Genomic DNA, 24,759 nt, shown 5'->3' with positions numbered 1-24,759 from the left:
CCTCCCTCCTCTCTCACCGCTCAGCCTCCCTCCTCTCTCACCGCTCAGCCTCCCTCCTCTCTCACCGCTCAGCCTCCCTCCTCTCTCACCGCTCAGCCTCCCTCCTCTCTCACCGCTCAGCCTCTTCTCTTCTCAGTCATCTCTCTCAGGTAACGCCGCAGGCTCCGCCCCTCACGTCGGACGTCACGCATTTCAGCAGCTCTATTATGATTGACGTTCCGGAGCGGACCAATCAGCGTGGGGGGCGGGCCGGGGTATATAAGGGCGGGGCCGGGCAGGGGCTGAGCAGTCGCTGAGTGTCCCGGCAGCTGCAGCTTAGTCAGGGGCAGATCTGCGGGAGGGGAGAGGGCTGTGCTGGGTCTTAGTGCCGTCCTCGGTATGACAGGAGGGGCGCTGCTATAACTAGCGGGCGGTATGTATTGGGGTCTCGGCTCCTGCTAGAGGGGTGACGCTCTGCTGCTGCCTGCATAGTAAGGGGGCGCTGTGCTCGGGGTCTCTGTCCTGCTCCTGGATCTGTAGTCGCGCAGTGTCGGCTGAAAATGCTCTTCTGGCACACACAGCCGGAGCACTACAACCAGCACCAGAGTGGAAGCTACCTGCGGTGAGTGCCCGGGGGCCGTGGTCTGGGGGGGGCCCGTGGTCTGGGGGGGCCCGTGGTTTGGGGGGGGCCCTTGGCTGGGGGGCCCGTGGTCTGGGGGGGGCCTGTGGTCTGGGGGGGCCCGTGGTTTGGGGGGGGCCCTTGGCTGGGGGGCCCGTAGTCTGGGGGGGGCCCGTAGTTTCGGTGTCCAGGCTTCTCCTCTCCTTCTATAATCTCTTCTACAGCCTTCTATCTTTGCCATCTGCGCAGCCCTGATACTTCTCACAGCTGATGGTTACTACTGAAGCCAGTATATACAATGTGCACTCATGTCTCTGTGCTGATGGTTTGTTACAGTGTATCAGTCTGCTCAGTAGAACCTCCTGCTCTGCATTCACAGACAGTAAGCAGAGTTAGTTTGTGTTCACACCTGTGTCATGTCCGTCTGCCGTTGAGTCCATGTAACGTTACGGGTGACTTTTTCCTCCGGTAATGTGACTTTGAATACAATGGCCGCCTGCTGGAGCCCACTATGGGGATCTCTGGTTATTATTAACCCCTTCTTTAGTCCGTATTCATTTACATATCGCAGGGTCATAAATAAGTTATAATGGGAAGTAATATGGTAGCCATCAGACTCTCCATATAGTGTCTCCTCCAGAAGACCTTCAGTAGCCCGGTAGTTGATTCTCCGAGGATTCATCCAGTCTCATTGTATAGATGTTCTGTCCACCCGGCCGTCATGAGTCCAGTTCATCAGCAGTCGTGCCAGAAAAATTCACTCAGTTGGACAATCTGAGCCCTCAGTTCAGTGGTGGTTTGGTTAGATGACGTGACCTTCTTGACTTGGTGTTCGGATGCATAATGTGACCCCTTAGTCATTGTGTTTGGTTAGATGATTCCCTACCTCGGCTCAGTGATTGGGGTGGAGGATGTGACCCCTCTTTTCAGTGACTGTATTGGATTAGATGGTGATACCTCTCATCCTGGTGTTTGGGTTGGATAACATGACTTCTTGGCTTGATGGTCGTGTTTGGTTTGTTTTAATTATTTGACCCCATTGCTCGGTGCTCATGTTGCGTTGGATGATGGGACCCATTGGATTTGTGGTTGTGTTTGGTTAGATGATGTGAATCCTCAGCTCGTTGGTTATTAGGTTGGATAATGTGACTCCTTGTCTGGTTTGGTTTCCCTTCTTACTGGGATTACAGATCCGCTTAGTGCAGATGTTGTGAAGCAACTTTTTATCTTGGGTCAATAATCTGTCCTGTCCAGATAATGGTAATCTTGGATCAATAATGTGCCATAATGTATATAGATATAAGCGACGTGACCTGTGGGATCTTCAGTATGTCTGATCCCTTTGGGTCTTGGTTATTCCTTTTGTTGCCTTCTGAGGCTCCTTTATATCCACAGATCACTAGAAGAAATCCTATGACCTTATTGTGATGTGTATATATATTATATATATATATGGAATAGGGCCCTGACCTGCCTGAGCAAATATCACAGGATCACAAGTGCAGATTCTCCAGGGTCGATAGGGCGGATTTGTAAAACAAACACTCAGGCCACAGATTCGGCAGGTGAACGTTGCTCTCCAGGGTGCTGTAGCAAGTGAATCCCGCTGACCGCCGCTCCGGTGACCACCATGGCGAGTCAGAGTTTTTGCTCTAAGCTTCTAGATGGATTTTTCTCATCATTAGATTCAGTTTTGAAAAGTATCTAGAAGATTTGGAGCGGTGAAGTGAAGAACATGCAGAATTATTAATGGTCTGTGCCAATCATAAATCAACCTAAAGGTGGTGTTAGGAAGCGTCTGACACAAAACGCACCGCGAGCAGCGCTCTGATAAACTTTGTGCGGTTTCTTCCTGTCTTATCGCACCTACATCTAGTACAATATTAGTCAATGTCTCTGCGATTGTCCAAATAACTGCACTAAAACAGTCTAATAAAGCTCTGTTCACACCTGCGCTTGAAGACCGTTCGGGGATTCTGTCCCTCATTCCGCTTGAAAAAGTCCTGCAATAAAAATGATTACAGTCTATGGGGTCCGCGGGTAACCACTGCTTAAGCAGTTTGGGGTTCCTTATTTCGGGTAACCAAGCAGACCCAAAGAACATAAACCTGGACACTAGCAAGAACCAAATGTTTAGCTTTCGAGACCCTGGTTCTGCAGTTCAGGACACTTGAAAAGTTGGGTGTCTGTCCATGTGAGACGTGATCACGGCCATACTAGTATTAACTGAGTGGAATGAAGTGAATGTTTTATTTCTGCCCTGCTGTACAGTGTGCTCCGAGCACCTCTGCGTAGGTCATTCACAGCCTTTACTCTCCCTCTCGTGGACCCTACATATATATATATATATATATATATATACACGCACACATACATACATGCATACATACACATACAAACATACATACACACATATACACACATACATACACACACGTACATACACACATACATATATAGATGGATGTAGCAGAATTTATTTGAACTTCTGTAATTGGTTATATTGTTGCGGTGAGATATCTGATCAGACAAGACACTAAACACCAATGCTAAGTTATTGAGATCTCTTCTTCCAGTGACTTTTCACTATCTTGTCGTCTTCTGTCTTCACGCTGCAGAAGTTCACGTTAACTGCAATTGGTAAAACTTTGCTATATACTGTATGTGTGTGTATATAATATATATTCTGTATACAGAACCCCTGTGATCAGTACCTCACCAGGCATAGCAGTAGGTGTCAGTGCACTATCCGGGCCCCTTCTTTAGAGGGGCCACAGGTTCTCTTATTATTCATAAATCATCACTGTCCCATTATATGACATATCAGTACATTTCAGCGCTCTAGTTCTTATAAAACTACAACTCCCAGCACAAAAGTGAATGGAGCATGCTGGGAGTTGTAGTTCCCCACAGCCTGGAGTGCTGACCCCATCATTATACCTTGTACACAGTTTCTACAGACTTGGGCGTCATTGGTACTTGGGTAGCTCAGTATCTGCAGGGGGGTCCAGCCGTGGTCTCCGAGGTGCTCAGTGTTAATGAATCCCCCCCCCCGTTCCTGGGTAGACGTCTGTGTATTCCCCCTAATGTTATGTAACGCCCCTTGCAGAGGCGACCTGTGCTGGAGCGTCACCCGTTGTGCGGGCCGCTGCTGATAATGGGCTGACGCAGCTGATGCCTGACTTTTCCATGCTTATTGCCAGATCTATTTCTGTCCTTCATCCTCCGTTGGGCTGAGGAGACTTGGCAGGGTTCTGTGTGCTGCCAGTGTCTGTGTCCTCGTCTGCCATGACCTGAAATGCAGGATGACCTCCCGTCACCTCGTGTGTCCCACAGAGCAAGATCTGTCTGATAACCACCCTGGTCATGTCTCCCTGACACCGTATAATGTTCTCCAACATGAAAGACAAAATAGAACATTGTGGTAAGAAGCGCATTTCACGCCGCCCGCCCTGTTCTACGAGGACATGTAGAGGTCGGGATATTCCAGCGACCACAGAAGACGAATATTTATTGTGTAATAAACATGAATAGTTTGGTGCCTGCCTGGAACAAGATGTCAGACAGTGCTCTGCTCGGGTTCTGCGTAAATTAATAAGACTTGGTTCTGTGGTGTCACCTGTAAGGCTCGAGAAGTAAATGCCCCCCCGCGCCAAATCAATATCTGTCTACTCTTATCGTGCTGCATTTACAAGTTGTCCTGAGAACATGGTGTATAGCAACATATATGACCTCATGTAATATGGGGAGGGGGTACAGAGTACATGAGACAGTTTCAGTATGTGGGGTATTGAGCCCCAAATCCATCCTGTAACAATCCTCACCTATGAGTAGGACCCTTAGAATACAGCGACGTGTAGACTGTACAGTCTGTGACCCCCAGCGATCTCCATATCATGTACTGCATAAATGGGCGATAACCTGGCCGGGCGTAATGGACCTACTTAGAGATTCGGGGTCACTTTCTGAACCTCCAGACTGGAGCTCTTATAGATTCCTCACTAAGTGATACTATAGGAACAATGGAGCCAGCCTATAATGTGACAACTTCACAGAATGTAGGACCGTCCCCGAAATCCAAGAGAGAAACCTGGAGAAAATCCTGAAATAACCAAAAGAGACTCCTAAATGACGAGAAGGATCCTAGCGCTGATCTCCAGCCTTGTGGCATTGGGCATACAATCTGATACACTGACCCAGGGATACGGTTGTGTAAGAGCCTTGTGCTTCGGCATCTCCACATACGTGACCCAGTTCTCCGCCATATACTCCAAGCTTTAGGATAAGGCCCCACGTTGTGAAAAGAATCTTTTTTTTTTGTTTTTATTTTATAGTGTTGCAGATTTTGCTGCGTTTTTTGAGCCAAAGTCAGGGGCGGATTGAATGCTATGTTCAAAATCTGCAGCAGAAGCTCCGCGGTGTCAGGTCTTACCTTAGACTGAGGACGGACGTTTTCGGGGTTTTTTTTCTTTTTGGGTTTTCTTTCTGAACCAAAGCCAGACTTGTCCTTGGCAGGGAGACGCGTCAGCGCTTCCTTTATATTCCTCATTGCCTTTCGAAGACACTCTTGGCTTTCACTCAAAAAGACACAGGCAAAGAAGCGCAGCTGTTCCAGCACATGTGGCTTCGGCGTAAGGCCTTATTCACACTGCTGCACAGTACGGACACCAGGCGCTCATTCGTTTCAATGTCTTTATTCAGACGGCTGTGTTGGGGGGTTTTTTGGTTTTATTTTTATTAATTTTTTAAATCAATTTTAAAACAAAAACAAGAAAAACCAAACCAGACAGACATAAAGTGAGCGGAGCCCGGGCAGGGAGAGGCCCGGTCTGTGAATAGTGTCCTCACGCGTCCTTGGAGGAAGATGTGTGAACGAGGTCTTGTGGAGTGTCGGCCTCTGCTCAGATCTTGCCCTCGCTCGGGGTCTTGTCACTTTGGTTGTTGGCCTTGTTCCTCATCCTATAGATGGATTATACTTCAGCGCCATGAGAATTCCATGTTGAATATTTGGGGACACGTCTTGGTTTTTTTTGGTGCCTAATTGGCGACTTTAAAAAAAAATTTTTATACGATTCCTAGAATCGAAATTTTCTAGAATTCTAGTTTTGTCGTGGCCTGGTGCTCTTCTCCTTTAACTCTTTCCGTCGCGTGCCTAAATGTGGGAGTTTAGCAGTAAAATGCGGTGGGTGCTGACGTCACCCGGTCAGGGAGTGCTGGCCCCGCTGCATTCTGGGTGATTTAATTTTCAGCTCTTGTTTGAACCGGATCGATCCTGACAAGCGGAGTCACATTTCGTGAAACGTGTTTAATTTACACATGGGCAGCGACATCAATCTTCATGATGTTCTGGATTATACAAGTTATGCGGAAAGTCAACTTTCTGCTAATGTCGCAGACCTTGGAGTGTGAAGGGGGGGAGACGGCAAACTTAAAGCCGATGGGATCCAGCCGGGAGATTAATGCTGTGAATGTTCTTGTAGCGTCGGATCTGCATAATAAAGTGGATTAGGTTTTGGGCTGCCAGCGTCTTGCTGAGTAAGGGCCCGGCTCTGCAGAGCGGCTAAATGAAATTTGGGGAGTTTGGGCCGAGCGATGACATCATTAAGTCTGTGCATATCTGGCTTTCTAGGCTTTTTAGCTCAGCGGATTGCAGAGTTTCTTGCCCAGTCTTGAGTCTTTGGCTCCCCGTAGACCCCCTCCTTACCCCCGGGGCGGTGGGGCTGGGAATGTTTTATGTTCCTTGCATGGCGTGCCACTGGCTGTGAGAAGATCGAAGATGAAGGAATTGCAGTTTATTAAAACTTTCATGGCAGATTATAATGTGTCCGTGTAATGTGAATTTCCCTTCTTGTGATACAGAGAAGTATATAGAATGTATTGTGGGGTCTGGGGATTTGACGTTGCTTCTTCTCCCTTCTAGTGACGTCCTTACTATACCGATATTTAAGCAAGAAGAACACCCCCATCTGCCCATAGATGCAAAGCCGTCCCCTTTCCAGTATGTCCTATGTGCAGCTACTTCCCCCGCTGTCAAACTGCACGAAGAGACCCTGACTTATCTCAACCAAGGTAAGAGGCCGGAGCGCCCCCACCTGGTGTGCATGTCATAGAGGAGTGTAATGACCACATGTCATGATGTGTTTGGATGATATTAACCCTTTTTATTCCGCACCTGCAGGATTTAACCCTTTTATGCATGAATTGTTGAAGGACATGGCTTCTCGCACCTACTAAGGTGGATGGAACAGGAGCCGCCCTGCAGCCTTGATCTCCTAGCGCCCCCTAGTGCTGATATAAGGAGGGTCCACTTGCCCTCCATGGACGCCCAGTACTGCACATGCTACTTTATAGGGTGGGATATTCCCTCTAGACTACAGCTTTTTGGCCTTCCATAGGTTATAGATTGCTGGGCATGTAGTCAATGTGGCTGCAGACATCCCTGGTTTGTATATTGGGCGCCTCTCCCGTCTTCTGCTTGTGCCTGTTATGTCTCCCACTATTTAATAGAATTATTCCTCAGATGTGCCCACTAGTGTCGTATAATAACCACCCTCTATAGCAGCCATTATGGAGCCCTGCCTACCCCCATGGGGTGTCCATAGACCTCTTCCCTGCCTACAGCGATGCTGACCTGATTACATATCAATTACAGCTGTATAAAGACACGAGGTTTGGTGTTGCAGTCATTACTACTCAATAGTTCCTCCTGTCGCTGCCCAGCTATAGGCTCCTTGCAGTGATCGGACTCCTCTAGTTGGTGCATTCAGCCCCATATGTCTGCCTGTATTTTCTGTGTCTTCACTTACTGCTTTCTAATAAGATTCACAACTTTTTCTTGCAGCTGGAGATACGATTTTTCCATCTTCTAGTTCAGCAGAACTTTAGGTCTTTACTATTAGCCATGTTATTATATCGCCCAAAGTCAATTCCATGTGACTTGTCCTAGTGACGCTGTCACTACATTGCAGGGTTCGCCCCTCATTTGCAGGGACCGCTCAGATTCTGTATTCTGTACAGTTGTTGCCTCACTTCCATCTCCAGGCTCCCATGTCCTGATGCTTCCCCCGCCAGCGCTGATCTCTAAAGCCGCAAGTCAACCTGCTCAATGACCGCGGTATTGGAAGCCGCTGCAGATTAACTCTTCATGGTTCACTTGCAGCTTTCTCCACCATGAGCCAATATCAATATAACACAACCTGTCACTAGCTAAGCCTCAGCGTCCGGTTAGATGATATCAGAGCTGGTGTGACAGGCGTGCGCTTATGTTTAGGGCCCAAGATTGGGGGCCAAGGAGCCACAACATCAAAATGCCAGATAAAGCCAAATGGTGAACGTCTTGCCAGAACGACCTCATTCAGATGATCGGATTGGATGAACGGATTGCCGAAATTGTGTGAATTCATTGTAATTGTCAGATGGCTGCAGCGTAGATCCGGCACATGGCAGTGGAGCGGACTAATATTTGCAGAGTATAGAAGTCAATGTCATCGCTGTCCGGAGCTTTCCTCCATGTGATAACTCTGGTTTCCTGTGGCTTTTGAAGGAACACCTTGTATGAGACATCCCCACAGGTGGAGAAGACTCACAGATCCCCTATCCCCATCCTCCATCTTGTTTGGTGCTCTCTAGCTTGTATGGGGGGCCTCTGCCTCTAGACACCCAATAAACTCCTAAGGAACAAGCCTAGCGATGCCCACGCCAGGTCTGAGCGGCAGGATCACCTGTGCAGTTGGATTCTGTACATGTGAGGATGGAGGTGGATCAGTCCAGGACCATGTCATTGTATTTCCTCTAGTGTGTATGTGACCTATGGCTACTAGTCGTTTCTCATGAGATGGAACGGATATGTATGAGTTGGTGATGACGTGGAGAATCTTTCCTTCTTGCACGGAGGTTTACCTGCAGGAGACTCCATCTTGGCACCAAGTTGTCATATCCCATTCCAGTATCAGGCCTGATAGTCACCGGTATCCACATTCCCCAGCAATGACTGTCTCTATGGGGTCTGAAGCCTTTGGCTTTCCACCGGCTTGTGGAGCTATAATGTGACTAGTAGCTGCACAAGTGGTGGCGAGCCAGAGGCGGCCCCAGGTATGGAGGATGACGAAACTTTCGCCCACCATTGTACCTAAATTAGTCTAAATCGGAGTTTCTTCAGGGTTCTCTGTTACAGATTTGCAATTTTACTATGTGACCAGAGAAGTATCATGTCCGAAAGACGTGAACATGAAATCAATGAATCTGACACTAGTGAGACTCCCTCCTGGCGTAGCGCCGCGAGGAATGGCACCTCCAATGTTTGGCCACTGCAGAAAGGGACCTATGGCCTCCCCTCCAGAGCCTGGCACATCGTACACGTTCAGTCATTTCTGGGGACCCGTGTAATGTGTATGACCTGACCCCTCTCTCTGCAGGACCGTTCGCCATCGTCCGCTCTTTATGATTTTTGTCTGGTTGTGTTCCATATCTGAGGGAGTCTTTTGTTTTCCCAGTTCTGACCTGTTTTCTTTCACCTGTTTCCCTGTGGAGAAAAGCTTGTACTTGAGAAAGAATTGGCCCGCTTGAGTGATACTCAGAAACCTGCACCCGTCTACCTTTGTGTAGGCGGGCGGGTAGAGAAAGTCCTGATGTACAACATATGGAGGTGATGCTAAAATTACTCCCTTCTCACAGGTATCTATTTTGCTTTTCTCCATCTACCTATTTGCATTGAGTCATATACCGGAGGAGGGTCCATTCTCCTGCTCGTAGGGATCCAGAGCTGTATGACCCCTATGAGAATAGACCATGACTAGAAATCAGTAACTTTTTTTTTCTTTTTTTTTTTTTCTTTATTGTGTTGCGTGTTGATATGATTGGAGAATCATGGTTGGAGCGTGTGTGTTACACGGGGGATGAGCTGAAAGCTGCCGGCAGTAACATTGAGGCCCTCATGGGGGTATTTATTGCCTGATGGGAGTGATTGGACTGGATGTGTGACTAAATCATGTTGTGACTGCATGTGCTGTATAATACCTGGCGCTGTCGTGTACCGCGCAGTCCCGTCCTCCACCTACATGTAGCGATCACTGAGGATTGGCCGCTCTCTGCCCCCGTTCAGGGCTAGTTCTCCTTGGAGATGAGAGTGCGCTCACTGGTTCCTATTTGCTGCCCCGTTGTTACAATGTATTAGTGGTTTGTGGTAGTTACATTGTATCTCTGACTACTGATTGTTACATTGTATCTCTGACTACTGATTGTTACATTGTATCTCTGACTACTGATTGTTACATTGTATCTCTGACTACTGATTGTTACATTGTATCCATAGTTACTGCTTGTTTCTGTATGTACATTGTAACTAAAGAGTAGCTAGGGATACAATGTAACAACCAGTGGTCATGGATACATTGTAACTAGGAGTACATAATTACATTGCATTCCTGGTTACGGCTTGTTCCATTGTATCTTTGGCCACCAGTTGTCAGACAGGACTGTGCTGCTGAGCTACGAGCTGGTTTGTCCCAGTTCTGGCAGCAGGTAATTTGCCGCGGCACGCTATCCCCGCCGCTGCTTGTTGTATGACTTTAGGTGGGAACTTGTAAGAATAAACTGTATTTTTTTTTTATTTGCCCCTGAGACTCTCCTTGTAACGTGTCCTGTGTCGTCTTGCTCGTTCTCAGGTAGGCTCCTACCAGGCAGATGCTAGTCCTGCGCTCCTGCCATCTTATCTCACATTACAGCAGTTGGCACAGGACTTGGCCGCTGATCTGGAAACACAGTAATTGCTCGCTGCTTGTATAATTACTAGGCATCCAGCGTTTTATTGCCAACTGCTTTGTCATTGATGGGTGGAATAGCCTGTTACCTGGAACATTTTGCTCCGCAGGCTGTTTACTACTGGGTACAGATAAAGGGTCACACGTGCGTCCTGACTTGGGCAGTGCCAGCTATGAGTGGCTGATGGGTATTTTATGGCCTCACTATTAAGGTTTTTTTGCCTCTCAGTTTGATTTGGTGCTAGCGCTGAATATGAGCCTGCTATTGGCCACCAGTGGGTCACATGGTTGACGTCATCCCTGCCCCCTCCCCAATGTAAGTTCTTGGCTCTGCCTCTGATATCTGGTGTGCTATAATGTGTGAGACTGGTGCTTGTGTGAATGGAGGGCATCTCCTGGGCGGGTGACGTGTCCAGAATCCATTGCTATGGGAGCCTTCTACACTACGTTCCAGGCTCCCGTGCTCCTATGACGTGGTCGGGTTCGTGGCGTGTGCGGAGGCTGCCTGCAGATGTGCTCTGTGCTGTACAAGTTGTGTCCTGTGTATTTCACTTCTAGAGGCTGCATGCCATCCATATGAATATTCTCCTCTCATAGTAGAAGCAGCCGTGTGACTTTTCAGGGAATGTGACCTAATCTGTCTAATGAATCCACAAATATTTCTAACGAGGTCTGAGCCCGCTCGTGTCTGATTTGTTCCAGGACAGTCTTATGAGATTCGCCTCCTGGACAATCGGAAATTGGGAGAATTCCAAGAGCTGAGCAGTAAACTCATCAAGGTAGGAGAGAGCGGACGATGAGTTGTGTAGTTCTGTGCGGTGACATCCAGGCAGTGGCTGATTCCTTCCTCTCATATTGTAGAGCATCATACGTGTAGCGTTCCATGACCGGCGCCTGCAGTACACGGAACATCAGCAGTTAGAAAGCTGGAGATGGAACCGTCCTGGAGATCGCATTATTGAGATAGGTTTGTGGAGTCAGTGATAACTTCTAATGTAATACCGTCCTGAAGTGACACGGAAATCATAAAGTGTAATATCCCCGCACAGACATCCCGCTATCTGTCGGAATATCCGATCCTCGCTCCAGCCCAACACAGCTGAATACGGTAGAGTTCTTGTGGGATCCCAGCAAGAGAACCTCCGTGTTCATTCAGGTAGGGATCTATTATATAGGCGATCAACTGTATGTGGGGAACGTTACCTACAGATCACCGGGTATACAGAAAATATACAACCGTACTGATACTGCAGCAGAATAGTGAGCGCAGCTCTGGGGTATAATACAGGATAAGTAATGTAATGTATGTACACAGTGACTGCACCAGCAGAATAGTGAGCGCAGCTCTGGAGTATAATACAGGATAAGTAATGTAATGTATGTACACAGTGACTGCACCAGCAGAATAGTGAGCGCAGCTCTGGGGTATAATACAGGATAAGTAATGTAATGTATGTACACAGTGACTGCACCAGCAGAATAGTGAGCGCAGCTCTGGAGTATAATACAGGATAAGTAATGTAATGTATGTACACAGTGACTGCACCAGCAGAATAGTGAGCGCAGCTCTGGAGTATAATACAGGATAAGTAATGTAATGTATGTACACAGTGACTGCACCAGCAGAATAGTGAGCGCAGCTCTGGAGTATAATACAGGATAAGTAATGTAATGTATGTACACAGTGACTGCACCAGCAGAATAGTGAGCGCAGCTCTGGAGTATAATACAGGATAAGTAATGTAATGTATGTACACAGTGACTGTACAAGCAGAATAGTGAGCGCAGCTCTGGGGTATAATACAGGATAAGTAATGTAATGTATGTACACAGTGACTGTACAAGCAGAATAGTGAGCGCAGCTCTGGAGTATAATACAGGATAAGTAATGTAATGTATGTACACAGTGACTGCACCAGCAGAATAGTGAGCGCAGCTCTGGAGTATAATACAGGATAAGTAATGTAATGTATGTACACAGTGACTGCACCAGCAGAATAGTGAGCGCAGCTCTGGAGTATAATACAGGATAAGTAATGTAATGTATGTACACAGTGACTGCACCAGCAGAATAGTGAGCGCAGCTCTGGAGTATAATACAGGATAAGTAATGTAATGTATGTACACAGTGACTGCACCAGCAGAATAGTGAGCGCAGCTCTGGAGTATAATACAGGATAAGTAATGTAATGTATGTACACAGTGACTGTACCAGCAGAATAGTGAGCGCAGCTCTGGAGTATAATACAGGATAAGTAATGTAATGTATGTACACAGTGACTGTACCAGCAGAATAGTGAGCGCAGCTCTGGAGTATAATACAGGATAAGTAATGTAATGTATGTACACAGTGACTGTACCAGCAGAATAGTGAGCGCAGCTCTGGAGTATAATACAGGATAAGTAATGTAATGTATGTACACAGTGACTGCACCAGCAGAATAGTGAGCGCAGCTCTGGAGTATAATACAGGATAAGTAATGTAATGTATGTACACAGTGACTGTACCAGCAGAATAGTGAGCGCAGCTCTGGAGTATAATACAGGATAAGTAATGTATGTACACAGTGACTGCACCAGCAGAATAGTGAGCGCAGCTCTGGAGTATAATACAGGATAAGTAATGTAATGTATGTACACAGTGACTGCGCCAGCAGAATAGTGAGCGCAGCTCTGGAGTATAATACAGGATAAGTAATGTAATGTATGTACACAGTGACTGCACCAGCAGAATAGTGAGCGCAGCTCTGGAGTATAATACAGGATAAGTAATGTATGTACACAGTGACTGCACCAGCAGAATAGTGAGCGCCGCTCTGGAGTATAATACAGGATAAGTAATGTAATGTATGTACACAGTGACTGCACCAGCAGAATAGTGAGCGCAGCTCTGGAGTATAATACAGGATAAGTAATGTAATGTATGTACACAGTGACTGCACCAGCAGAATAGTGAGCGCAGCTCTGGAGTATAATACAGGATAAGTAATGTAATGTATGTACACAGTGACTGCACCAGCAGAATAGTGAGCGCAGCTCTGGAGTATAATACAGGATAAGTAATGTAATGTATGTACACAGTGACTGCACCAGCAGAATAGTGAGCGCAGCTCTGGAGTATAATACAGGATAAGTAATGTAATGTATGTACACAGTGACTGCACCAGCAGAATAGTGAGCGCAGCTCTGGAGTATAATACAGGATAAGTAATGTAATGTAATGTATGTACACAGTGACTGTACCAGCAGAATAGTGAGTGCAGCTCTGGAGTATAATACAGGATAAGTAATGTAATGTATGTACACAGTGACTGAACCAGCAGAATAGTGAGCGCAGCTCTGGAGTATAATACAGGAGAAGTAATGTAATGTATGTACACAGTGACTGTACCAGCAGAATAGTGAGCGCAGCTCTGGAGTATAATACAGGATAAGTAATGTAATATCAGTTTATAGTGACTGCTCATTATTTAGGTTCATTACATATATATAGATGTGAATTCAGGTTTATTTTCTGATTAGAAATCATCTTTGGGTAATTCAGTACGGTTCTTGTTTCTTCTTCTATTTCTATAGGTGAATTGCATTAGCACAGAGTTCACACCTAGGAAGCATGGAGGAGAGAAGGGTGTTCCATTTCGGATCCAGATTGACACGTTTAAACAGAACGAGAATGGAGAATACACGGATCATTTGCACTCGGCCAGCTGCCAGGTCAAGGTCTTCAAGGTAACTGCTGGAATTTCAGTGCTGTCTCCCCGAGTGATATATTATATTGAATTTATTGTCTTGTCAATGTAAAATGTTAAACGTTTCAGTGTAGAAATCCAGATGTCATTCCTGTTCGGAAGGTCCATTTTTAGTAACTGTTGAGTAACTTTGTACATACACCCTGTACTACAGAGCTGCAGACACTTTTCTGCAGGCTTCAGAGCTGAAATCTTCAAGCTTTTCTCCTGGTTCACTTTCTGGGTGTAGCTCTGGTAACTTCCATTATGTGCCGGCACTTTGCAGCCATCACACGCAGTAAATACTCCTGCAATCAGCAGAACTATGAAAGCTGCTCTGGAGTATGCGTGGGTAGGTTCACGCTGCAGATTCTGCGGTGTGTTTACAAGCTCATGTTGTGTATTTGCAGTGTTCTTATACACTTTTTCGGATTTGTCTACATCAGCACATTCTTGGCCGCAGTGTATAAGTATGTGTACAAGTTGAGCCTGGAGATGTCAGCCACATGCCTGTCATACTTGTGATCCCAGCCTGCAAATCTGCTTCTTCTGCAGGCTGTGTAGCTTTGGTGTCGCCCGTTCTTCTGGACTTGTTCCAGGTTTCACTTTAGCTTCAGCCAAATGCAAGAAACCTCACGGCAGTGCATGTCCTGGGGGAGGGGGGCATTCCTGTCCTCACTTACATAATGTTACTCTGCCAAAAACTGCAAACCATAGTAGAGTTGTGTGAACTTTGTCCTGTCCTCCGTTCTGGGTTGTGTGCTTGGCTCCTATTGGCTGCTTAGTTATTTGCTGATGAAGGGGCGTGGCTGTGACAACCGTTAGCTTTCATCTGGTTGTCCCCTCTAATCTATTATATAGAACAAATTGTTCTTTGCAACATTAAAAATTAAAGTAACATATAAGGTTAAAGAAACTGATACATTGTATCCAAATCTGAAGCCAAATCCTACTGGAAATAGTAATTTTTTTCAATTTTTTTCATTTTTGGTAGCCAAAAGGAGCAGACCGGAAACAGAAGACCGATCGGGACAAGATCGAAAAACGGACAGCACTGGATAGAGAGAAGTACCAGGCGTCCTATGAGACCACCATGCTGACCGAGGTGAGGACTTAGCAGCGTTGTATCCTATCCTGTCCTCAGGTCACATCCAGATCTGTACAGCAGTGCATTGTGGGAGCCCAGCAGTTATGGCTTCTCTTTAGGTCGGTCTTACTGACGCTTGTACATAAACCTGCTGCCAACCACAGCAAGAAAATCTCTTTATGCAGCTTTAGATGTAACTGGAGTAGATTATAGTTGTAGTATCATTTTTGTATTATCTGTATGGTTCTAAAATGAGTCCTGATTTTCTCGCCGTCTGTGTTTGTGGCAGTGAGTCAGTGTAGACTCTGTGCATTGTGCACTTGCATTGCTGTGTAAAGCGCCGGCCAAGTCCACCAGCTCCTTCTGTCCTGGATTCCTGATACATTGGAACGAGCGCCGAGCTGTGTCCGCAGGATTGGGTCAAGTTTTCAGATCTCTTTCCACTTGCTAATGGCAGAACTGGAGAACTGAATTAGTGCTGTCTTATAGAAAGTGGCAGAATTTTCCATGATATGAATGATCATTATCTGCGCTGCCCCTTGAAGACATGACTTTGCTATGTCCTTCTCTCGTAGTGTTCGCCATGGCCGGATCTGCCTTACCAGTCCAACAACTCCTCCTCTCCGGGGTATAACAGTTCCCCAAACAGCTTTGGCATCGGCGACGGGTCAGTGTTATGTCGTCCTGTGTTGTCTGTTGGGGCTTTGGGTTCATCGTATCCTATACATTGCTATGTTTGCTGCATGAGGGCGACCTTGAACCCTCTGCTGTTCCTCCTGAGGTTCCCGCCTCAGCTGAGTCAGCAGGTTTTCAGCACCGCTCCTGTGGACAGCGACATGTGCTTCATCTGCTCGCCCTGGATCCTGTTTCTTATTTTTGTGTTTCTTGCTCTCTTTTTTTAGCAACTGTTCCCCAACGCCTCAGGTGGAGCCTCCTGTGCTGCGAAACAATGTAAGTATGCCAAAAATGTGTAACCTCTAACACAGAAACAAAGTGCACGGAGGCCAAAGAGGGGCTGCCTGGTGTGAACGCCGCCCACTAGGCAGAAGGTTGTGATAATATTGCAACAAAACCAGAACGACAACCTCATTGGCATCTGATGACTGCGTCCTCCATATTTATTATCATGTCTAAAACTTTATTGTCCATAGCATCCAATCACAGCACAGCTTTCATTCTGTAGTCTGCTGTTACCCATAGCATCCAATCACAGCACAGCTTTCATTCTGTAGTCTGCTGTTACCCATAGCATCCAATCACAGCACAGCTTTCATTCTGTATTCTGCTGTTACCCATAGCATGCAATCACAGCACAGCTTTCATTCTGTAGTCTGCTGTTACCCATAGCATCCAATCACAGCACAGCTTTCACTCTGTATTCTGCTGTTACCCATAGCATCCAATCACAGCACAGCTTTCACTCTGTATTCTGCTGTTACCCATAGCATCCAATCACAGCACAGCTTTCACTCTGTATTCTGCTGTTACCCATAGCATCCAATCACAGCACAGCTTTCACTCTGTATTCTGCTGTTACCCATAGCATCCAATCACAGCACAGCTTTCACTCTGTATTCTGCTGTTACCCATAGCATCCAATCACAGCACAGCTTTCATTCTTTATTCTGCCTTTCAAATATGAAAGCTGTTCTCTGATTGGTTGCTCTGGGCAGCCCTGGATTTTTTTTCACACCTCCGCAGTTACAGCGATTTGCAAGTGACAAAATGTCGCTGTTTGGCCCCAACCTTAAAGGGATCCAGTGTGACTTTCTAGTTTAGGCTTTCTTGTCATTTTTTACCTCCTCTCGGCTGTATACCGCCTGTCTGTGGATTCTCTGCTCCGGGAATATCGCGGCCTGTCCGCCTCACCGCACACAATATAACGCCATCGCCATTGTGGGACTATTATGAAGGCCAGCTCAGAGCTGACGTAGATGTCATCCATGCCAGACAATGAGTGTAAATGATTATAAATCTGTCCGTGCCCACGTCAGGCCGCCGCTCAGGGTGTCGTATAACGGCCATTTGCAACCATTATTTTTTTTCCGGCTGGTGACTTGGAGCCTGACGTTTGACTATTTCTTATTCCTATCGGTGCCTTCAAGCCTGAGATGTATTAGGACTATTAGGGGTGTGAGACAGACATGGCGGCTGCAGACTAGATGGGAGCCATGTTTATCCCTCTTCATGTCCGACCTACATTCTATGTGCTATGTAGTACATTGAGGCACGGACACCCGGCAGGCGGAGCGGCGGACTCCTAGAAGACCAGTGACTGTCGCCATAAGTGATTGTCTTCTCCTGGTGGTCCTTATGATGTCCCCTGGAGAGCTGCACTGCCCAGACGGCCGCCATAGCTGCTGCATGAAACCAATGTGTAACCCGTCCTGATATTTCGTGTTATTGTCCATGTGCTAATGTGCTGTATACAGATCCGTACACTAAAGAGAGACAATTACATGTATGACTTTTCCCATAAGGTAAAGTGTCTGGTCACTAAGTGGTTAACAATATCTTTCTTCTGTAGAAAACCATTTCTGGATTTCCTAATGAGACTTGGACTCCAGAGGAGAAAGGAAAGGTAAGTGGTCCTTGATCTCCTCCCTCGCCTTGCGGTCGTGTCTGTCGCTTCCGTCACTTATTGTCTTTTTTTCCGGCAGCATCTTTTGCCTTCGGCGACCATCCAAGAGGTGCAGCAGTGGCTGCAGCGGAATCGGTTCCCGCAGCATTGCAGGCTGTTCTCCAACTTCTCAGGTAACGTCTGCTCTTCTCTTTGGGAACGTCCTAGTAATTCTCACTGAGCTGCGACTTGTCAGGACACTTAGGACAGGAGTCAATGTATGAGCATTTCCAGGCCATTAGGAGGCTGCCTACAAGCTTGCTGACGGTTTCCACTACCTGTCTGCAGCTCCATATAACACACTGGACATTGATTTGCTTTGGCAGTAACTGAACCAGCTCCAGGCACTGATGTTTGCAGACAGGGCAGAGGTGTGAAATATCTTTGTTATAAGGAACAGCCCAACCTGATAATCCCGCCGCAGGAAGACATCTTTGCACGTATGTTCTTCGTGTTGGCAGTGTGTTATTACAGTGATTGAAGAGATCTAAATCTTCCCAAGTACCTCTTATTATCCTGTCGGGCCCAGGAGTGTTCCTGGCAGAACATCCCTGGCTTTCGGAGAAGCCTCTGAGGACACTCTTGTAATGAGGCTTCTGCTGTTTCGGGTTACTCAAGATTTGGGTAGATGGGTGGAACATGAGGCTGCCGTGGCCGCGCCTTGTAGACATTTCAGTAGGCTGATTACAGATGTAACATTGTACAATCTGCAGGTGCTGACTTACTAAGGATGACCAAAGAAGATTTTGTCCAGGTCTGCGGGCCGGCTGATGGTATCCGGCTCTTTAATGCAATGAAAGGAAGGTTGGTAGCCTTGTCTTGGAGTCGGTGGCCGTACACCTTATAGCTGCGGGGCATGAACCTATCATTTGTCTTTCTGCAGGAATGTACGCCCTAGGCTGACCATCTATGTCTGCCATGAATCTGAGCAGAACCGATCCGTCCAGCAGCATAAACGAGACTCCAGCGACTCAGCCATGTGTGGTAGGTGGCAGGTCCACGATCACCCTCGGATGGATGGATGGATGGCTCACACCGCGCATGCACGTCAGAGAGAACCTCTCACCGTCTCCACTAACTCCGACTCTTCTCTAACAACAAGTTGGAAGGTTCATTTCTAGCCCTCACTGTTCCGGAATAATTGGTGCATTTAGTTTCAGCTGCACATATGTTAACTTAACTCTCTACTGTCCAGTGGGTGGTGTCCGTCAAGGGGGTGTGACTCAGACATCCAATCGGAGTTGGGCAATGTCAGAGGTCAGCCCCCGCCCCCTTGCCTTCATCACCCACATGACATTAGAGTCTAGTTAGCATGTCAGGTATCAGAATTAACTGCACTGACTGCTCAGGAATGCCCGGAGCTAGAGTACACGTCTATTAAAGGATGCAAAGAGCTAGAGATGGTGGAGGTGGTGAGGGGTCCTCTTTAATGTTAGAACCTGTATGAATGGGGCTTGGTGCTAGAATGTGGAGAGCATACAGTGTGCACAGAGAACGGATACAGGCATGGTGTGGAGACCCCCGGGGATCGCAGATCAAACCACTCACTTCTAAGTTGTAAGGATGTTGTCAGGGTCAGTATTTCTTGTCAAACAGGTTTCCCTCTGACCTTTAGCCCTGCCCTTTCCCATCTGTTGGTTGATCTTGATGGACGTGTAACATATTTTGCAACCATATTATCCCCAGATAGTCCTAAGGCGGGATCTCCAAGTAGTGAGCAGCCTCGTTCACTGCTGCGGTGATCTTTATGTATGATGGCCAGTCACTAGATTAAGGTTTGTTTTATTCTGCAGTGTATCATGCGATATTCCTGGAGGAACTGACAGTCTTGGAGTTAATGGAGAAGATTGCAAACCTGTATACAATCTCACCGCAGCAGATCAATCAGATTTATAGACGGGGACCAACTGGAATCCTTGTGGTTGTAACCACAGAGGTCAGTACATGGTTTAGAATAGTGAGCGCAGCTCTGGAGTATAATACAGGATAAGTAATGTATGTATGTACACAGTGACTGTACCAGCAGAATAGTGAGCGCAGCTCTGGAGTATAATACAGGATAAGTAATGTAATGTATGTACACAGTGACTGCACCAGCAGAATAGTGAGCGCAGCTCTGGAGTATAATACAGGATAAGTAATGTAATGTATGTACACAGTGACTGTACCAGCAGAATAGTGAGCGCAGCTCTGGAGTATAATACAGGATAAGTAATGTAATGTATGTACACAGTGACTGTACCAGCAGAATAGTGAGCGCAGCTCTGGAGTATAATACAGGATAAGTAATGTAATGTATGTACACAGTGACTGCACCAGCAGAATAGTGAGCGCAGCTCTGGAGTATAATACAGGATAAGTAATGTAATGTATGTACACAGTGACTGTACCAGCAGAATAGTGAGCGCAGCTCTGGAGTATTATACAGGATAAGTAATGTAATGTATGTACACAGTGACTGTACCAGCAGAATAGTGAGCGCAGCTCTGGAGTATAATACAGGATAAGTAATGTAATGTATGTACACAGTGACTGCACCAGCAGAATAGTGAGCGCAGCTCTGGAGTATAATACAGGATAAGTAATGTAATGTATGTACACAGTGACTGTACCAGCAGAATAGTGAGCGCAGCTCTGGAGTATTATACAGGATAAGTAATGTAATGTATGTACACAGTGACTGTACCAGCAGAATAGTGAGCGCAGCTCTGGGGTATAATACAGGATAAGTATTGTAATGTATGTACACAGTGACTGCACCAGCAGAATAGTGAGCGCAGCTCTGGGGTATAATACAGGATAAGTAATGTAATGTATGTACACAGTGACTGCACCAGCAGAATAGTGAGCGCAGCTCTGGGGTATAATACAGGATAAGTAATGTAATGTATGTACACAGTGACTGCACCAGCAGAATAGTGAGCACAGCTCTGGAGTACAATACAGGAGAAGTAATGTAATGTATGTACACAGTGACTGTACCAGCAGAATAGTGAGCGCAGCTCTGGAGTATAATACAGGATAAGTAATGTAATGTATGTACACAGTGACTGCACCAGCAGAATAGTGAGCGCAGCTCTGGGGTATAATACAGGATAAGTAATGTAATGTATGTACACAGTGACTGCACCAGCAGAATAGTGAGCGCAGCTCTGGAGTATAATACAGGATAAGTAATGTAATGTATGTACACAGTGACTGTACCAGCAGAATAGTGAGCGCAGCTCTGGAGTATAATACAGGATAAGTAATGTAATGTATGTACACAGTGACTGCACCAGCAGAATAGTGAGCACAGCTCTGGAGTATAATACAGGAGAAGTAATGTAATGTATGTACACAGTGACTGCACCAGCAGAATAGTGAGCACAGCTCTGGAGTATAATACAGGATAAGTAATGTAATGTATGTACACAGTGACTGTACCAGCAGAATAGTGAGCGCAGCTCTGGAGTATAATACAGGATAAGTAATGTAATGTATGTACACAGTGACTGTACCGGCAGAATAGTGAGCGCAGCTCTGGAGTATAATACAGGATAAGTAATGTAATGTATGTACACAGTGACTGTACCGGCAGAATAGTGAGCGCAGCTCTGGAGTATAATACAGGATAAGTAATGTAATGTATGTACACAGTGACTGTACCGGCAGAATAGTGAGCGCAGCTCTGGGGTATAATACAGGATAAGTAATGTAATGTATGTACACAGTGACTGCACCAGCAGAATAGTGAGCGCAGCTCTGGAGTATAATACAGGATAAGTAATGTAATGTATGTACACAGTGACTGCACCAGCAGAATAGTGAGCGCAGCTCTGGAGTATAATACAGGATAAGTAATGTAATGTATGTACACAGTGACTGCACCAGCAGAATAGTGAGCGCAGCTCTGGAGTATAATACAGGATAAGTAATGTAATGTATGTACACAGTGACTGTACCAGCAGAATAGTGAGCGCAGCTCTGGAGTATAATACAGGATATAACTCAGGATTAGTAATGAATTGCACTTACAAATTGTCTTATCCGTGTAGTTTGAGGGCTGTAAAATATCTGCCTTAAATTTCTAACGAGACTTCTCTTCCTCGTTTATGACCTGTGACCTGTATGCCAGGAATGTCCCCCCCCAGTGAGTTGTGTGAAGTCCATATGATGAATGCCTGTGTAATAGATACAGCACTGTATGTCGGGCAGGGGCTCGGTGTGCTTTGCTGCAGGGTTTGAGGTGCGGCTCTCTAAGATGAAATGCTATACTTGCATTAAGGGGAGAGCTGCATGGTGCATACACAGTCTGATTTTCCTTTGCACCAAACATGTTCTTCCCGCTTCAGCCTGACTGATTTGTTAAAACAGAGTTGGAGTAGAAAGCTGCACCCGTTCCTTCCGCCTCTTCATAAATCTCTGTCCCTGCCCCAGTCATGCAGTTTATTAGGATTGGTGTACAATATGCCAGTTGTAATGCATTTGCCCCACTTTGCCTAACTTACTCTGGGTTACAGGGGTGGAAGATTCCTTTTAACTTCCTAACAGTTGCATTAAAATTGCAAAAACCCTCACCCCCACCCCTGCATATAGGGGTTAAATAGTAAAGTGCTTTCTGATTATCTGACAAGACAATAAAAAATAAATCCTTTTCCTCTCCCTGCGCTGTCGGCTGCTCGTGTTCTCTTGTGCGCTGGTTAAAGTGAAGCTACTAATATATCCAACTTCACTTTAGCCAGCGATCTCTCAGATATGATCCTGCAGCTCTGGAGTTGGTCACGTGTCTTAATAGTCTTTTATTCCTTCCCCAGATGCTCCAGAACTTCCAGGATGAATCCTGTTTTCTCTTGAGCACGATGAAAGGTGGGTCCTCTGCGCCCCTTTGGGGGGTTGGTGGTCTCTGTTGGTCTTTCCTGTCTGGCTATATTAATGGCTATCCTCTGTTTTCCATTAGATCCCAGCTCCGGGTATTGTATCATTTTTACGTGAAATCCCAAAAATTGTGAGGATGAAGATGGACTTTGTTCTCTATGGCGGGAGGACTAAGTGGCCAGAGAACAAGCTCCTGGTGCCATCGTCTGTATGTAGCAACCTAGAAAGGAAATGCAGAATTTGTATAAAATGCTTAGATTTGTAGCTCTGGGCCCGGCGGGCGTCTTGTGGACAATCTGTACAGATGTAGATATGTGATCCAGTCCGTGCATTGATACCAGCGACTGTGATCCTGGAAATCCCAGAAGCTTTCTAACACTGGATCACCGATGTGTGAGGATCTGTCCTCATGTCGCCCATGTGAAACTCTCAGGACCCCTCGCTGACAGAAGGAATTGTACATACATTGGACTCCATGTGCCATGCCGGCTGGCTCCTACACCCATCGGGTGGTGCCGTGTACCAGCGGTGCTGTATGTGGGGTACGGGATGACGCCAGCCCTATATCTGCTGAAACACTTGATTGTGAAGACCACAGATGAATGTATTGTTCATGCCCGAGCTGTATATACATGACCTGGGAAATCCTAACATTGCTGCAAACTTTAGATTTTTCCTTTTTTCTGTAGACTCCTTGTAAGCTTTGCACACGTTGGAATCTATTGCACAACTAATACTCATAAGGTATTGAGCACACTGCAGGGGCCGGGGCAATAGATTTACACTAAATACGTGGTGAATATGATGCGTGATACTTGAGTCTTACGATGAATGGGGGGGAGGGGCGCTGCCCTGAATAAACCTTTGCTGTGACAGGTTTTACAAACTAATAGTAAATTGTAGCTTTGGGATTTTGCCTTGCAGACGCCGCTGCCCCCCACCCTAATGCTGCTGGTGACATGTGGTCTGCACAGTGTAGCCGATTGGTGTCTTATGGTGGTCATTACTTGGGGTGAAGCGCTGGTGTAACTGCACAGTCTCTTTACAGGATTTATGGGGTGCGTGGTACGGGGACTGTCCGCCTTCTTCTGCTCCATTTATTGAATCTCCTTGTTGGTTTATGTCACGTCTTACTGAGTCCTTATTCTGTCCCGCCAAGAAGCTGAACAAGCCGCGGCTTCCGATGTTCCGGCTCACATATGACTGTGACCTTATCATGAAGCCAAACTTACCCCATCAATTCCCCCAGAGCAGCAATCCCCGGATGTCAGCTAACTTGTTACCATATGTAGCTATTTCTATGTAATGGATACATCTGAAGTTTTTGGGTTTTTTGCTGCATCATTCTCTGATTAATTAATGTCCTTGATCATATCCGAGACACAACCCTGAGGCCAGAACATACAATCCCTGCAGAGACGGCCGCTCCTCGGGGGCGGGAACAAAGGTAACAAAGCAGCGCTTAACATCATGGAAAGATTGGGCAAATGTATTAAGACTCGCGTATTGTATGCCGGTCTTAATAAATGGTCTGACTGGCCGAGGGGACTGGAGGTTCATGAAGAGGCCTTGGACTTAGGAGCCGGCATAGATTTCCATTACGACTCCCACTAATAAGGCGAGGTGGTGGGCGAGGATTGGATTAGGGCTTGTGCTAAATATGTGCCTTAATATGATGAAGAATTTGCCCCGTTGCGTGCCCTATCATACTTGAGCCTTTTGCTGGGTGATCCATTGATCGAGCAATTACAGTGCTGGGAGTGACAAATAATGCAATAAAATGGCTGCCCCAGAGAATTGTGGGTAATAGCGGGTGAAATAGGAATGTGGCTGCTTCATCTACATATCGAGGGTTTTCTTTTTCTTTATGGTGCAGGGTTGGGGGGACCTCGGCCAGTGTGAGCCCCCGGGGGTTCTGTCCTGATGGCCGGTACCTTGCGTCCCAACCCCCGTTTCTTTATGCTGATGTTCGCTATCTTTCCAGGAGGAGAATATTGAGGTGAAGGTGTTGGGTTGATGTTAATTTTGTATTTCGGTGTGTGACTGTTTTGTACGACAGTGCCTGGGGGGGCGGGGAGGGGGGTGGTCGGGTTTCTTATTTGCCTAGAAGT

General features: G+C 46.5%; 1 protein-coding gene across 1 annotated transcript; it reads left to right on the top strand.

Moving 5' to 3' along the window:
• The first annotated feature begins 304 nt into the window (after positions 1–304).
• On the top strand, positions 305–23,769 carry TFCP2L1 (transcription factor CP2 like 1). The gene is made up of 16 exons (XM_075284702.1): positions 305–601; positions 6,519–6,667; positions 11,059–11,135; positions 11,218–11,323; positions 11,406–11,512; positions 13,933–14,085; positions 15,079–15,189; positions 15,747–15,838; positions 16,074–16,122; positions 17,699–17,752; positions 17,832–17,925; positions 18,505–18,595; positions 18,675–18,775; positions 19,585–19,727; positions 22,588–22,639; positions 22,731–23,769. The coding sequence occupies exons 1-16, from the start codon at positions 540–542 to the stop codon at positions 22,763–22,765; spliced, it is 1,476 nt and encodes a 491-aa protein (XP_075140803.1). The 5' UTR covers positions 305–539; the 3' UTR covers positions 22,766–23,769.
• Positions 23,770–24,759: the final 990 nt, after the last annotated feature.

The sequence above is a fragment of the Leptodactylus fuscus genome, chromosome 8 (genome assembly GCF_031893055.1).
Source record: "Leptodactylus fuscus isolate aLepFus1 chromosome 8, aLepFus1.hap2, whole genome shotgun sequence".
In the NCBI taxonomy this organism is placed as follows: Eukaryota; Metazoa; Chordata; class Amphibia; order Anura; family Leptodactylidae; genus Leptodactylus; species Leptodactylus fuscus.
This window is presented reverse-complemented; position numbering and strand designations above follow the sequence as displayed.

Bases quoted from the DNA above. Each gene is read 5' to 3' on its own strand.
- TFCP2L1 (XM_075284702.1), top strand. From the start codon at position 540: ATGCTCTTCTGGCACACACAGCCGGAGCACTACAACCAGCACCAGAGT. The intron at 11,324-11,405 runs GTTTGTGGAGTC...ATCCCCGCACAG, and splicing joins AGATCGCATTATTGAGATAG to ACATCCCGCTATCTGTCGGA. The intron at 11,513-13,932 runs GTAGGGATCTAT...CTATTTCTATAG, and splicing joins GAACCTCCGTGTTCATTCAG to GTGAATTGCATTAGCACAGA.